The sequence below is a fragment of the Diaporthe citri genome, assembly GCF_014595645.1.
Source record: "Diaporthe citri strain NFHF-8-4 chromosome Unknown scaffold_4, whole genome shotgun sequence".
NCBI classification, from domain to species: Eukaryota; Fungi; Ascomycota; class Sordariomycetes; order Diaporthales; family Diaporthaceae; genus Diaporthe; species Diaporthe citri.
In genome coordinates, this window is record NW_025064849.1 from 5819029 (window position 1) to 5834092 (window position 15064).

At 41.4% G+C, this 15064-nt stretch overlaps 3 protein-coding genes across 3 annotated transcripts; 2 read left to right on the forward strand and 1 right to left on the reverse strand.

Moving 5' to 3' along the window:
- Window positions 1-7878: 7878 nt before the first annotated feature.
- Window positions 7879-9621, forward strand: INS49_010681 (uncharacterized protein; the record flags this gene model as incomplete). The annotated part of the gene is made up of 2 exons (XM_043171406.1): window positions 7879-9150; window positions 9490-9621. The coding sequence occupies 2 exons, from the start codon at window positions 7879-7881 to the stop codon at window positions 9619-9621; spliced, it is 1404 nt and encodes a 467-aa protein (XP_043025971.1).
- Window positions 9622-9853: 232 nt separating this feature from the next.
- Window positions 9854-12895, reverse strand: INS49_010682 (uncharacterized protein; the record flags this gene model as incomplete). Its single annotated transcript, XM_043171407.1, has 4 exons — window positions 9854-11159; window positions 11942-12417; window positions 12609-12728; window positions 12803-12895. The coding sequence occupies 4 exons, from the start codon at window positions 12893-12895 to the stop codon at window positions 9854-9856; spliced, it is 1995 nt and encodes a 664-aa protein (XP_043025972.1).
- A 992-nt stretch (window positions 12896-13887) lies between these two features.
- Window positions 13888-14860, forward strand: INS49_010683 (uncharacterized protein; the record flags this gene model as incomplete). The annotated part of the gene is made up of 4 exons (XM_043171408.1): window positions 13888-14292; window positions 14341-14554; window positions 14625-14756; window positions 14820-14860. 4 exons carry the CDS (start codon window positions 13888-13890, stop codon window positions 14858-14860), a joined length of 792 nt encoding a protein of 263 aa, XP_043025973.1.
- Between the last annotated feature and the right edge of the window lie 204 nt (window positions 14861-15064).

A 15064-nucleotide genomic window follows, 5' to 3' on the forward strand; every position in this document is an offset into this window, starting at 1 on the left:
TATATAATTAAGTCCGCTTTATTTATTTATATATTTTATAAGTAAAGGAAAAAGTTTTAACCCTAGTTATTAAAGAGTAAATACCTTAATTTATTTTGCATGCATTATAATATAAGTGGAAAATCTCTTTATTTTCTGGCTTAATATTTTTATATTATTTTTCTATTAAACTATACTTTTCTTTAAACTCTTTATAGTGTAGTTTATTTATTAATTTTATAAGCTAATTTGCTAGATTTTGCTTAAAATCTATATATTTTAATATTACTTTATTATTTTTTATTGCTTTTCTTATATAATAATATGCAATATTTATATATTTAGTTCTTTTATAAAATAAGGTATTTTTTAGCTAATTTCTTAGCTTTATTATTATTTATATATATAATAAGGGGCTTAAGATTAAAGTTAATATTTAAATTATTATTAAAATATTTAAGTAAATTATATAAATATTTAGCTTCTTTTATAGCTTTTCTTAAAGCTATATATTTTGTTTTTATAAAGGAAAGTGCTAATATTTTTTATAACTAAGAATTCTAGCTTATAAGATTTATTTTATTATTATTATTATTATTAATATTATATAGGCTAAATATATAATTAAAGGTGCTTTTTTTAATAAATATATCGTTACCCTAGTTTAAATCTATATAGCCTATTAATTATAAATTATTTTTAAAGCAATTATATACTTTAAATATATATGGGAATTTATATATATATCCTTATATTTTATTTAATTCTTTTATATGCTTTAGTTTTAAGTTTTCTATATATTTAGCTAACTTATTTATAAAATAAGCTAAATCTAGCCTTATTTTTAAGTTAGCATATAATATAAACCCTATTTATTGCTAATATAATTTTATAGTATTTTTATTAACTTAGTTAGTATATTCTTTTAATTTTTTATTAAGGGTATATAATATAAGTTAAGGGATTATTTCCTTTTTTTAACCTTTTCTTTTATATTAAATCTTTTTAATATTTTATTTATATATTTATTTTAGTTTATAGTTATTTATTTATCTTTTTTATTTATATATATATTGCTTTTAAGGAAATCTATTAAATTTCCTTAAAAATTTAATTTTATATTCTTATATAATTTATTAATTATTAAATTTATATTATTATTATTAAGTTTTATAATAATAATATTATTTATATAATATATAAATATAATTTATTTATTAAGGTATATAAATATCCCTTTATTATATAGGCAAATAATAAATCCTAGCTTAGTTAATATATTTTTTAAGTATTTATATCAAAGCATAGGTAATTGTTTTAGTTTATATAAAGCTTTATTTAGTTTTACAACTTTATTTTTATATTTTAGTTTATTATATATATATATAGGTAATTTTATATATATTTTAAAATTAATATTAAAGTATAGAAATGCGTTTTTAACAACGTAACTAAATATAAAATATCCTTTATTTATAGCTATTATTAATAGCATAATATAGGTCTTAGGGCGGCAAATTATAAAAAAAGTCTTTAAATAATCTATGCTTAATTTTTAATTATATCCCTAAATAACCCATTTAAATTTAAATTTAATATTATTTTCATTATTTATTACCTAATTAGGCTTTATAATAGCTAAGTTATTTATAAATTATGTATTTCATTTAGCATAAATTTAACTCATAGGGGTTTTTCTAGGCTATTTAATACCACCTTTAAAAAAGAAGGTTTATTAATATTAGCTGCAGTTAAGCAGTATTTTAATATATTTTCTTAGGAAAATAATATAAATATTTAGGTATTTAATAGTATATTTATAATCTTCTGGATTCCCTTAAACTATTATCTCATTTAAAATAGGAGGGGAATTTTCTTTCCTTTATTCTTATAATTCTAGGAATATATATATATTATTATTATCATTATTATTATTATTATTAATATCGTTATTATTTATATATTACCCTTTTAATATTTAAACATCTTAAATTAATATAGGCTTTTTATTATTTATATCCTATACTTAATATATATTTAATTCTGGGATTATATTTAATAATATGCCCTTTTTATTTTTAAGTTATAATTTAATTTTATAATTATTATTCTGGAAATATACAATAAATCCCCATAATTTTAAGTTATTTATATAGGGCTTCTTTTTATTTATTACTTCATAAGGGTACTTATACCCTAGGCTTTTATGGGGTGTAATATTATATAAATATACAGCATATTTTATTGCTTTTCCTTATAAATATATAGGTAGATTTACCGTATATAAAAGGCTTTTAACTTTATTCATTATAGTTAAATTTAGCTTTTTTATTAAGCCATTTAGTTCTTTTATATATAGGGGCGTTATATAATAAGTTATAAAGTATTTATTTAATAAGATTTTAAATCTTTTATTATATATATTCTCCTTCATTATTAATAAGAACTCTTTTATTCTTTTATTATATTTATTTTCTGCCTGCCTTTTTTATAATTATTAAAAGTTTTTAATGCTTTGTTTTTATTTTTAAGCAAAGAAACTTTTAAATATTAAGTTTTTTTATTAAGGAATAATATATAGTATTTATATTTATTATATATAGGTTTTAAGGAACCGCTTATATTACTATATACTCTTTTAAATATATTATATACTTAGTTATTTAGGCTAGTTTTATTTATTTTAATTATATGCTTAGCTTTTAAGCATATTTTATAGTTACTTATATATTTTTAAATAGGTTTATTTATTAATATATTTATTTTATATTTTTAAAGAAATATTTTTAAAGCTTGGATATTTATATAGCTTAGTTTATAATGCTATTTATATATTTTTTCTTTATTTTCATTATTTATATATAAATTTTATTAAGTTATATATATTTTTTAAAAGGTATATTTAAGCTTATTTATTTATTTTATTATATTAATTTTTATAAAATATAAGCTATTTTTTTAATATCCTTAAATTATTAGCTTATTTATTTCTTAAAAGTATAATTTAATAATATCTCCTTTTAATTTTAATTTAATTTTAGTACTTATATACTTATATTTAAATATATTCAAATTTAAAGAAGGCATATAATATATATTAAAGAATTTCTTTATAATATTTATTTCTAAAAACTTAATTATTAAGTCCCCTATTTTATTTATAAATATAGTACTTGCATTACCTTATTTTACGGTTTTATTAATTATATATATAGTATTAAAGAGATAAATATCTTAGAAATTTATTATATTTACAGCAGTATTTATAGTTATTTCTATAAAATTTATATATTATTAATTTCCTATAGAGTTATTATTAGCTGCTATAGTTATTATATATATATATAGGGTATATAAGGGGTTATTTACCTTAATTTCCATTAAGTTATTAAAAGAAAGTTATAAGAGATTTAATAAATTCTTATTATATTTAATATTTTCTATTAAATTATTTATAGCTATATAGGTTATAAATTCTTCCTAAGCGCCTTTTAAAGCCATGGGAAACTTTATGCTAGCTAATAAAGTTAAGAGTTGCTTTTATATTTTCTCTTATTTTTCTTAGCTTATATTTTTTCTTAAAAAACTTAGTTTTTCCTTCTTTTATTTATTTATTTTCTAGCTAATAGGCGCCTTATTTAAATAAAGAAAATAGTAATTTTCTTAAGTATGCTCCTTTATTTTATAATTAAGATATATAATAATCTTTTTCTTATCTTTTTTGCCCTTTATATATAAAGCTTTTTTAAATAATTTAAAGGGTTTCCCTTTACTTTTATTTAATAAGTTAAAGAAGAAAAATTTAATTATATAGGCATTTAAATCTTTTTTAAAACTTTATATTATATTTTAAATAAAGCTAATATATTTATTATTTAAGCTATAAAAGATTTAGTTAATGATAATTTATTTAAAAAAAATTATATTATTAATTTTTAAATCCTTTAAAAAAAGCTTTAGCTTATTAATATATTTTTTTATAATCTTAAAATTATTAAAATTAATATTAAAGAATTCTTTATAAAGTAAATATTAGCTTATAAACTTAAAGGGTTTATAATGGGATTTAAGTATATTTTATGCTTTTTAAGTATTATTTATATTTTTTATAAATATAATAAGCTTTTATTTATATATAAGTTTAATATTAATAAGGGCTTTTTTATTTTAAATTAAAGATAAGTCTTAAAAAAGATTTTTAAAATTATTCTTAATGGCGTTTTCTTTCTTAAGTTAAGCTTAAATTTTAATGCTTTAATATATATAGTTTTTTATTTTATTAAGGAGTAAAATACTATATTTATTAAGAGATATTATTTTAAGGTAAATAAGTAAAATATTTATTAAAATAATTAAAATAATAAAGAAAAAATATAATTAATTTTAAATAAGTTTAATAAATTAAGAAATAAAGATATAAGTATTAAAGTAATATAATTATAAAAAGAAGAAGAAGGGCTTTTAAATAATATATTTTTAAGGTATTATGAATTAGAAATAGCTAAGATATAGCTAAGTATTTTTAAGGTTATTTAAGGTATTGTTATTATTTAATTGGAATTTATATTTTTAATGCTAATTTAATATAGTTTTTAAAATTTAAAGAAATGCTTTTATTATTTTTAATAAAGGCTTTTAAATAATATATAAATTATATAGGTAGGTTAAATATTAATAAAAAAATAATTAAGTATTTAAGTAAATAAGGTATAGTTTTTATATATGGGCTTTAAGTTAAAAGATAAGGTTGATTTATAATATTAAATAAGGCGATTTAATTAATTAAGAGCTTATTAATTAGCTTAATTAAGTAATTAGTTAAAAGGTATATCTTTAAATATAAAGCTTATCTTATTTAAAAGGTTTAAAAAGTAATAGTAATTAGGGGTATTATATAATATATATTTTTTATATTAGGTTAGCGTTACTGTTTTAAATAAGCTCCAAAGCTTATAACCTTTAAAATAATAGCGTTAAATGCTTAGTTTATTAAGCTAGCTAATGTTTATTTTATGGGAGGAAAGGCCCCTATTTATAATTATTATCCTCCATATAATGGCAAACATATAGGGAAAAGGATATTCCGTATTAATAATAGCCTAGATATCTAGAATATTCCAACAATCAAATGATCCCTCTAAAGGCTCTCTGTGGTCCACAAGCCGCGTGACTTAATTACGGCCCCTCCTTGTTAATCCTCACCTCCTTTGAAACCAAAGGCCCAAAGGTCAATGTACGTGTCCACCAAAGTCTGCACGAAGACTGTCTCCTCCCGCCCCATCACCTGCCCCACGATATCCAGGATCTCGCCGGGGCTCAACGTCTCGGTAGCAACCTTTGTGTATCTTCCCTTGGACCTTTCGGGATTGGCGAGGGTTGATCAGGCCCAGATGCCCGTGATGATCATAAGAATGCCTGCGACTGGTATTTTGGTGTTAAGGGACTTGGGCACGATTTGGACGTATCACTCGTTGGAATTGCACGGTTCTAGAAATAAGGAAATATCAGTTCCCGCTTACGGTTTGATTATCATCTTAAAGGGCGTCGTTCCGGGACGTTGGTATAAGTTGCTATGGTTTTGCTCGAGGCAGAGCTATGTAAGTAGAGGATATCACACCCTCACCCTGGTTATAGACATACCAGCAGATATGCCCATGAACAGATAAGACCTGCATAGATACCTGTTTAGATATAACCGTGACATAAGTTGTAAGTAGTGGCTAGATTAAATTACGCAAACTTTATCATAGCTAAAGATTTATGGCTTCGGACTCAGATGATGACTTGGCGGTGGTCTCTGGCGAAGGCTGGGAGACAGCCCAGGGAGGAAGACCAACCCGTCCACCGGCCGAGCAGGGCGAAGAGGAGGCCCAGTATATCAAGTCAGAAGACTCAGACGAGGATAAGGAGTAGCAGGACCTTCAAGCGGAGTTGAAACACAAGCTCACCACACTCAGATTGGGAGGTATTTTACGGACCAAAGTACATTCATCTCATTCTAAACAGAGGTGATCAACGCCAATACATACACTTTGCCTTGGCTACACAGAGCCTCGGCTCGACCGAGGAGGCGCTGGACTTCCCATGTTCGGGTGAAGGCAAGCTCCTGGCCAAAGTAATTAACTTAATTTGAGAGTAAAAGCTGTCTGCTAGTATTCCTCGTGTTCCGTATATTTCGAGCTCTTCAGTTCCCTTCTTGCTAAAAAGGTAGAGGTGATATTGACATCGCCGGGCCACGCTTGAGTATATTAGTCCAGACCCTAAACCCGGGGCTTGCTAACATAAGAGATTGGTTCCACGCCTGATGTGTTGAATGCCCGGCTTCCATGGGCTCAGCTGTCTGCTAGCCCATTTCTTGACCTGCTTGTTAGCACGGGACACAACACAGCTGGAGGGGCCTCGAGAGAAGATGAATAGAGGATTCCCAAAGAGAGTTGGACGTCATGTGAGAGTCTTTTGGTACAGGAGAATGTTATCCGTGGATGTTCAGAGGCACTCCATTGCGGAGACACGCAGTTGATAGTTGTAAAACACCCGGACACCACCGAGGACCGCTATACGTCCATCATGTACTGGCGACAGATGGACTACCAGAGCTTTTTTGATCGAATTGGTATCGATTTGCCTCATTAGGTTAGTTGGCCGCTGCGTGAGTGACCTGCCACTCGTTGGATGTTGATATTAACTACACCGTATTGTTGCACAGAAGATAGATGCCTAATGCCACCTCGGTGAAAACATGCAACTGCACCGAGAAGGAAGGAAAAGTGGACACGTGCGCATAAATGATTGGCTGCCTCTTCGCGAAATGATCATCCACCGCAATCAACACGGAAAGCCTGTTTGGAGAGACGATTGCTTTTGCAGCCTGTGGGATTTTGGTCTCCATTGCGACTCGCATACCTGTGGACATGATTATCCCGATCTCTTGCCTCTGATATGCTTTGCTCGTTGGAATTTCAAGCTTGGACATCGGATAAGTCAGTGTGATCATCACCGTCCGATTGTACACATCTTCCTTCTGACGATTATTCTCCGCGCTTGCTACGCCCTCACGGTCTCCAATTCATGATGTCTGAAAAATATCAACAAACTATTGACACCGTCTCGCTGCCTGGCTCCCCCGATTCAGAGCTAGATAGGGGTTTCATTCAAGTATACTCGCCTGAAGAGATCAACAACCTCATCAGCGCAACGATATTGTGCTCAACATGTCGTGCTATGCTAGGCCAGCAAGCTGAATATCTCCGGAGCAGCGAGTCCTCAATTCCAGCCTGGAACAAACATCATGGCTCATACGAACAGCTGCAGATGGCTGTCCTCGAAGGGTGTCAGATCTGTACAGATTTGACCAAATTGTGGAATCCTCCAGGGAAGGAATCTGACAGCGACGCATATTATTCAGAATTCCAAGTACTCAAATCTTCGACCACTTGGAATTTAATTTTGAAAAACTTCCCGGAGAAGTCTGACCCCCGACCTCTCTATTTGAGAAGTATTAACCGTAAGTGCAGTTTGTGACTTTCGATCCAGCGGGTGTCTACGCAACAACTAAATTGTCCCTCAAATTCTAGTCTCCGAAACAGAGGGCCGAGTGATCCTTGCACCAAATCCCTCACATGTGATGACGAAAGTAAAGGAATGGGTAAATACATGTCGCAGAAAACATGAAACATGTCAAGGTCACAGGAATAGGCTTCGTCAAAAGCCGACTAGACTCCTCGATGTATGCGGCGGGTCTGTCAAGCTAATTACGGTGGATAGGAACAAGATTTATTTATATGTTACCGTGAGCCACAGGTGGGACAACGAGGTCAGTATGCTGACCCGGCCGGGGATCGCCGCTGGGTCCATGTCGAGATACTTGGGACTGGCAAACCAGTCAATAGCTTCTCACAAATGTTTGAAAAGGCCTTCGAGATAGTAAGGGTCTGCGGGCTGCGATATGTCTGGATTGATTCGCTTTGTATTATCCAGGATACTGTGAAAAAGGAAGGGAAGGATTTCAACGAGGACTGGGAGAGCGATGCTGCAAAGATGGGTGATATTTATGCTGGTGGTGCATTGTATGTCCTTCAAGCCGACACCGACTCTACTCAGTGGCACAATGGTGTTGCCTCCGAGCGAGGGTTGGAAATCATTCTGAACTTCACTGACTTCGTTTCCATAGCAACATTGCCTTCCTTCACGGCTGCGAGTGTCTCGGCCATATGTGTTCCATCGAGGACAGGCCCTCCTTTGCAGCCGGTATTCCAGCATCCATCGACAGAAACACCAAGCGATGACTCAGTGGACGCGAATGTCAAGGTCTTGCTGAAGATTCTCACACCGTATTTCGCGTACAATATCCAGGGGTCGGGACTTCTGTCTCGCGGATGGGTTTTTCAGGAAGTCCGTCTCACACCTGCCAATCTTTTCTGCGCTGAGGACCAGACGTGGTGGTGTTGCCTAGAAGTCAGTTGTGCCGAAGTTTATCCCCGACCTGGAAAGGCCAAATTCGCCAAGCATTTTGAGGACCTTCTGCGTGACGATCACCTCCTTTTAACATCTCCAGAGGAAAGCATCGTTCCGATGGAGCGTTGGCTGATTCTTCTTGAACTCTACAGTGCAACTTCAGTCACCGAAAAGTCCGATCGAGTTGTCGCTATAACGGGACTCATAGAACGTCTGAAGGAATTGTATGCACAGCCGTATCAGGACTCCATGTATCACTCAGGAATATGGTCCACGGAAATTGCGCGGCAGCTTCTATGGCAAGGAGACTCCGGCCCAATGCTGCCAAAGAGCCGATTCAACTCCGCCACGCATCGAATCCCCACGTGGTCACCATTCAGTTACGATGGGAAAATAACGAACCCATCCAGAAAGGCCCGCTCGCAGGGGTTCCTTCCAGTGAAATGTGTGAAGTTCCCTCAACCGGATCATCTTGGACGCGCAAATAATACAGACAAAGGCATGTTGCACATGTCGGGAGTATTGGTTCCTATGGATGTTAGTACTGACCATCCGAACTCTGGTACTTTTGGAACCAACATGACGAAAGCGCACCCTAGAGGCTACGCTGATGTTGTTATGGCCATTCACTGGGACAGCGTGGAGGACAAGAAAAAGTCAGAAGCGCCTGCTCCTGACCATCGAGCTTTGATTTGTGTGTATGACCCCGAGCAGATGGTTTGTCCCCGTGTGCTTCGTGGGATTCTTTTGAGACCTCACAATCAAGAGGCCAAGCGATGGGTCAGGTGTGGTTATATTGAGCCGCTCGGTCTGGGGACAGGGGGAAGTGAAGCGAGGGTGGAAGCTGCATTCGCGCTGGGAAGCTACTATGAAAGTCATGAAGAAGAAAGCGCGGAGGGAGAGCCTGAAATACGAACGAAGCGTCCCAAGGTTCAAGATGTCTATATTTATTAGCAATCTACTTGCGCGGCTTAGGCTGGGATACCAATCAAAAGGAGGCACAAAAGAATACATGCACCTTGCGAGAGCTTCGCAGACTGACCACTTTGCACAAAGACCAGCGGCTCGGATCACTTGATTGAGATGATCAATCGTTCGTTCCCGGCCAAGTTGGTATTGGCTTCACATGTAATCGTGTCCCAGCCCAATGGAAATGGACAACTTCCCGCCGCGCGGTATCCGCCATAGTTGCGTTCGTCATAGATTTAGCGGACTCCACGGTCGTAAGGGGGTGTGCAGGCCTGTATTGGGATACCCCGTCCTGTCCCGGAGTGAATGTAGACGATTATAGGTATCAGATAAGTCAGGATCCTATCCACTATCCTCTGGACAAGCTGGTAACTGTCTAATGCAAAATAGAGACTCAGCTCCGAGCCACGTTATGCACATATAACAATACAGAGTAGACATCCCATGCTCCTCATAATCTCTTGCCCCAGCTCCAATGCCCCTCAGGGTCGTCCAACAAAGCCACCATCTCCCTCACACCAATAGAATTCGTGCCCTCCTCCACCACGAACTGCTCCAACGCTAGCAGCGCATACTTGATCGCCCCCTCGGCCCTCCGGAACGCATTATAATTCAGCGCCGCAATCCGGTACGCCGACGAGCCCTGCGACTCAAGCAGCCTCTCCTGCTCGTAGACGGAGAGCAGCAGCGCCACCGCATCCAGGGTGCGCGTCTCGTATGCCGCCTTGTCTTCCTTCTTCTTCCTACCGGCCCCCTGCTTCACACCATCCCCGGAGCCCAGGAGCAGCGAGTTCTCCACCTCGTACAGCCGCCACAGCCGGTGGTCGCTCGCGTTGGCCAGCGCCTCGGGCAGGCCGCACTGCGCGCAGGCGCACCCGAACCCCCAGTTCCTCATCGTGCGCTCCCGCCTCACGGCCCTCACGCGGAAGCCGTCCACGTACGAGATGCTCAGCTCCCCGCCGGCCGCGACGCCGGCCGCGGCCGCCACCGTCGTGCGGTGGATGATCCCGTGGTCCAGGTGGAACGCGACGTTGGGCCGGCAGTCGTGGTTGTACATGGACACCTCGGGGAAGTTCCCGATGAACGGGCCCAGCCCCGAGCCGGGCAGGAGCGGCAGGTTGAACGAGTTGTTCATGACGATGTCGAGGATGTCGTCGTCGCCCTCGGCGTGCGTCTGCCCCAGCTGCCTCCAGAACGCGGCGCGTGTCGGGGTTTGGGGGAGGCGGCCCACCGCGTCGCGCAGGAGGAGAAGCTGGTCCGCCCGCCCCAGGTCGTCGACCAGGTTGCGGTGGAGCACCAGCGCCGGCGTGTACGCCATGACCTGCGTGCCGCGGTGCATGGGCTGCGACGCGGCGAGGCCCCGCCCCTTGCCCGGGATGTGCCGCACCTCCGTCGCCGCGCTCCGGGCGTTGATGGCCGCCGAGGCGATGAAGGCTGCTGCGGCGGCCGGGCTGCCTAGTTCCGAGAAGACGGGCAGGTTGGCGAGGGCCTGGGCCGACTCCGGGGTGGTGATCAGCGCGATGCCCCGGCCCGCGGCGAAGGTCGGGTGGGCGTAGACGCAGTAGTCCCCGGCGCATGTGTGCGGGCCTGTCCACCCTCCTGAGGTGTCTTCTTCATCCTGGGGCACGTCATGCGCGGAGGAACCTGAAGACTGTGTGGTGGTCGTGTTTTTCGCTGCGTTGAGAGAGCATTGCCGTTCTGAGTCCTGTAGAGACTGTTGAGCTAGGGATAGAGGGCTGACGGCGCAGAAGTCTAGGCTGAACTTGTTGTGTGATGGGAGATGGGTTGTTGTGTCATGTGCGAGTGTTGACAACGCCCATGAAAACACGAGCAGGATGCTAGCGGCCCTTGTCATCGTGATGACCTCTGCCAGCTTGAGTGTATATCAGGCCGAAGGACAACAAATTCAGCAAACGCGGCTCGAGATGGATTGGGAACGAGTATGAACAGATGAACTCGAAAGTTGACTTTTTCTGAATTGAAAAATCCCTGAGATGTTCCCGCGACGTTGGTGTTGAGCCATGATGTTTCACCGGCTCGTTTCATCTGATGTGGTGGTGAGCCTCCGTGCGCCAAGCCCCTGGGGAATCTGAAGCTGGTGCCGGCAAATGAAGGGCCCTAAGAAGATGCCATCCAATTCGAATGGAATATAGCCAAAAAAACATGTAAAAGTCAATGGCGCAGGTTGCTCATAATCATTGACAGTCCGCTGCCAGGAGGAGATATCCTTTCTTATTGTACTTGCAGTGTCCCAGGTACTACTGACTGCAAGTCAGGGCGCGTCAAGAAAGGACAACCAGGCGTCATTCCCCAGACTCTCGCATTGACGGGAGCGAGGGCCCAGATTGTCCTCAACGTCAGCGAGGCTTGGTCACACCAAGTCGTTGCCTCTGGAGACAGGGGCATGTTCCGGGGGCAGATGCAGGGTATCAAGGCCGCCTGGAAGAGGAAGTATCTGCGCCAAACATCTCCAGTTTAGCAGGCTTGTAATTGAACACAGATCAAGTGGGTAAATACCGAGAAGACGGAGGAAACATACAAGGCATACCAGGCAGCCAGCCGATTGTGCTCGTTCGTCATCCAGTACTTGCTGATCGACTTGATGGTGACATCGGCGTCTGCCAGGCACTGATTATACGCGTGGACCTCTGCAGCCGGCGCGTTGTTGATCACCCGTCCGTTTCGGCCCGTGGCCAGCGCCATCCGTATCACGAGCGGCCGGTACATTATGATGCGGAAATTCCGGTAGGGCCACTGCATCACCGCGTGGGCGAGGGCGTAGCGGGGCTCCACCACCGAGTCCTCGCGGAACCACTCGGGGAGCTTGGCCAGCCAAGGCGCGAGGAGGTCGTCCTCCAGGTTCCTGAGCTCTTCGGCCGTCGCGAAGGGCTTCGAGATCACCCGCGAGTAGATCCGGTTCGTCGCGGTGTGGAACTTGGCTTGTAGCCCGACCGATGTGTATGGTGTTATGGCTTCTCGTTCGTTGGGGTACGATTTCGAGTTGGCCGTCAGGTCCTATGATACGGTCAACGTGGGATTCAAAGTGGAAAATTGCAGTATGGACGACCCGGAATCGATCAGGGGGGTGGCTTACTCGGTCAGTGACGTTCAACGGAAACGCCACCTCGACGCCTTCGTAAGGCCACACCGTGGGACGGCTGAAGGTGATGGTCGCGCCCATCAAAGACGCACAACGACCACCAGACCCGCCGCCGGATCTCCATCTGCAACGGCGAGATCTTCCAGCCCGTGAATTCCTTGTGCAGGCCCAGGCCCGTCGCCATGCGCACGGCCAGGCCGAGGTAGTTGTAGCCCGAGTTGGGCTTCTGATTTCAGTTTGTTAGTGGTTTGCTACCTAGGTATCAAGAGGGTCTCGCAACATGACGAGAAGCCAACGCACTTCCTGGTCAGTGGCGTCCGGGAATGCTTCTCGTAGATACAATGTCTCCGGCACTGATGGCACAGTCCGCACGTGGGAACCAAGCGGTCGCATTTCGCCTTGCGTCTCCGGCACTCTTGACAGCTTTGTTCCGCTGTGGCCACGGAGCGATCAACATTACCGTCCCCGGATGCCGTGGCCGTAGCCATGCCTTGAACACCCCAGCCTGGGTTGCTCCTCGTTTCCGCAGATTGCAAGGTGGAGTGACTTTGGGCGAATTGTGGTGTTGGGCCTAGGCTGGGGCAAGCAAGGGGACGGCGGCATCAGTCCGCTGCATGACGGAGAGCATCGGAACCTCTTCCTACATATATGGCTGCCGCGTACCGTCATGCGAAGGTGGAGCTACACTATGCCCAGGACGGAACGCAGTATTCTGTATGCAATTATACAAGCACGGACAATTCAAGCCTCGCCTGTCCTCGGAACTCGTCATCAAGTCACGGCTCTCGCGCAGCTCCACCGACAAGTGGGACCGTGAATCAACATATCCGGGGTAAGAGGTCGATCATCGAGGGGAAGTGGGGATGAGCTTAGCGTTGTCGGAGACGCTCGTCGCAGTCGTGGAGGTGGGTCGAAATTGACTTTCCAAGTTCTCCTCCTACAGCACAGTCACGCGGCCATAAGACCAGCTCCGCTCTTTTGCAGCGGAGCGGGCCTCCGTGACGGCTAGTGAAGAGGAAGCACGAGACATGACGGACTTTCCTCTGTATGTCCCATGTCATAGTAGTAGCCGTGTACGGGACCAAGACTGAGGAATGTGTATCTACAGCATGTCCGAGCAGCGAAAGCCCGCCGGCAGCGTCCGCTATCAGGACTCCACGTCTCATCGGCCTTTCTGTTAAATCGGCCAGCAATCGTCCGCAGGGGATAGCCATATACAAGGTAGTTTAGATATGTACACGCCGTATTGACACAACTGCAATTATCAGACGGTCGTCCTCGTCAGAACTAAGACGCGGCCGTATTGCCTGATTCGAATCGGCCACATACCAATCAAGCACATACACGCACACTCACACACCTCTCATCAAACACAAATTGTCACCATGGTTCTTGCACCCCACCCAAATCCAGATGGCCCCGTGCTGTCGCACTTTGACCTCTCAGGCAAGACAGCCCTGGTGACGGGAGGATGCCGGGGGATCGGCCTGGAAGTAACCAAGGGCCTTTGCGAGGCCGGGGCCAAAGTAGCCATTATGTACACGAGCACCGCCCCGGCCGAGGCCGATGCAGTAGCCTCGAGCATCTTGTCGGCGAACGGCGGCCGCCCTGTCAAGGCGTATAAGTGCAACGTCCGGAACACGAGCGAGGTTGAGGCCATAATCGAGGCCGTGGCCAGGGAGATGGGGGGAGGGAGGCTGGACGTTGTGGTGGCGAACGCGGGCATCGCCGACCACATCGCTGCGGTGGACTACCCCGAGGACAAGTTCCGGGATATGTTCGACGTCAATGTGAACGGCGCCTTCTACACCGCCTAGGCGGCCGCCCGCGTGTTCCAGAGGCAATGGGAGGCCGGCGGGAAGACCGCCGACCACCGGGCGTCCATCATCTTCACTGCCACGGTGTCGGCGACGCTGGTCAACATACCGCAGAAGCAGGCTGCGTACAACGCGAGCAAGGCGGCCCTCGTGCACCTGTCCAACTCTCTTGCTGTCGAGTGGGTGGATTTCGCCAGGGTGAACTGCATCTCGCCGGGTTTCATTGATACGGACAGTACGTTGCCCCGATGTACTACTTATCCAGTTTGTCATCTTGGTCTGGAAACTGATATACATGTCTCTAGTGCTCAAAGTCCACCCCGAGGCCTGGAGGAACCAGTGGTTCTCAATGATCCCCGGTCGCAGACTTTGTAAGGCGGCAGAGCTTAAAGGTGCATATGTTTTCCTGGCCAGCGACGCCAGTACTTATATGACCGGTAAGTCACTGGACGTTGCTACAAGCACCTGAAGTGAGGCCCGTAACTGACAACATAATCCAGGAGCCGACATGATCATCGATGGCGGGTACACTTTACCCTGAGCAACTAGGCGACCAAAGAGGCGCAATCGTATTGGCAGAAAATGAATCATTGAGAAAGTTGATTCATCATCAATTGTGCATGATAACTTGTTGGGATACACTCACCCTCCTAGTGGGCGTGCCCAAGTAATATCACGATGACCATAAGCTCTAGTGCCTCCCTCCTGCCTCAGCTATGTTGATTTCTTTATAATGGAAGCTCGA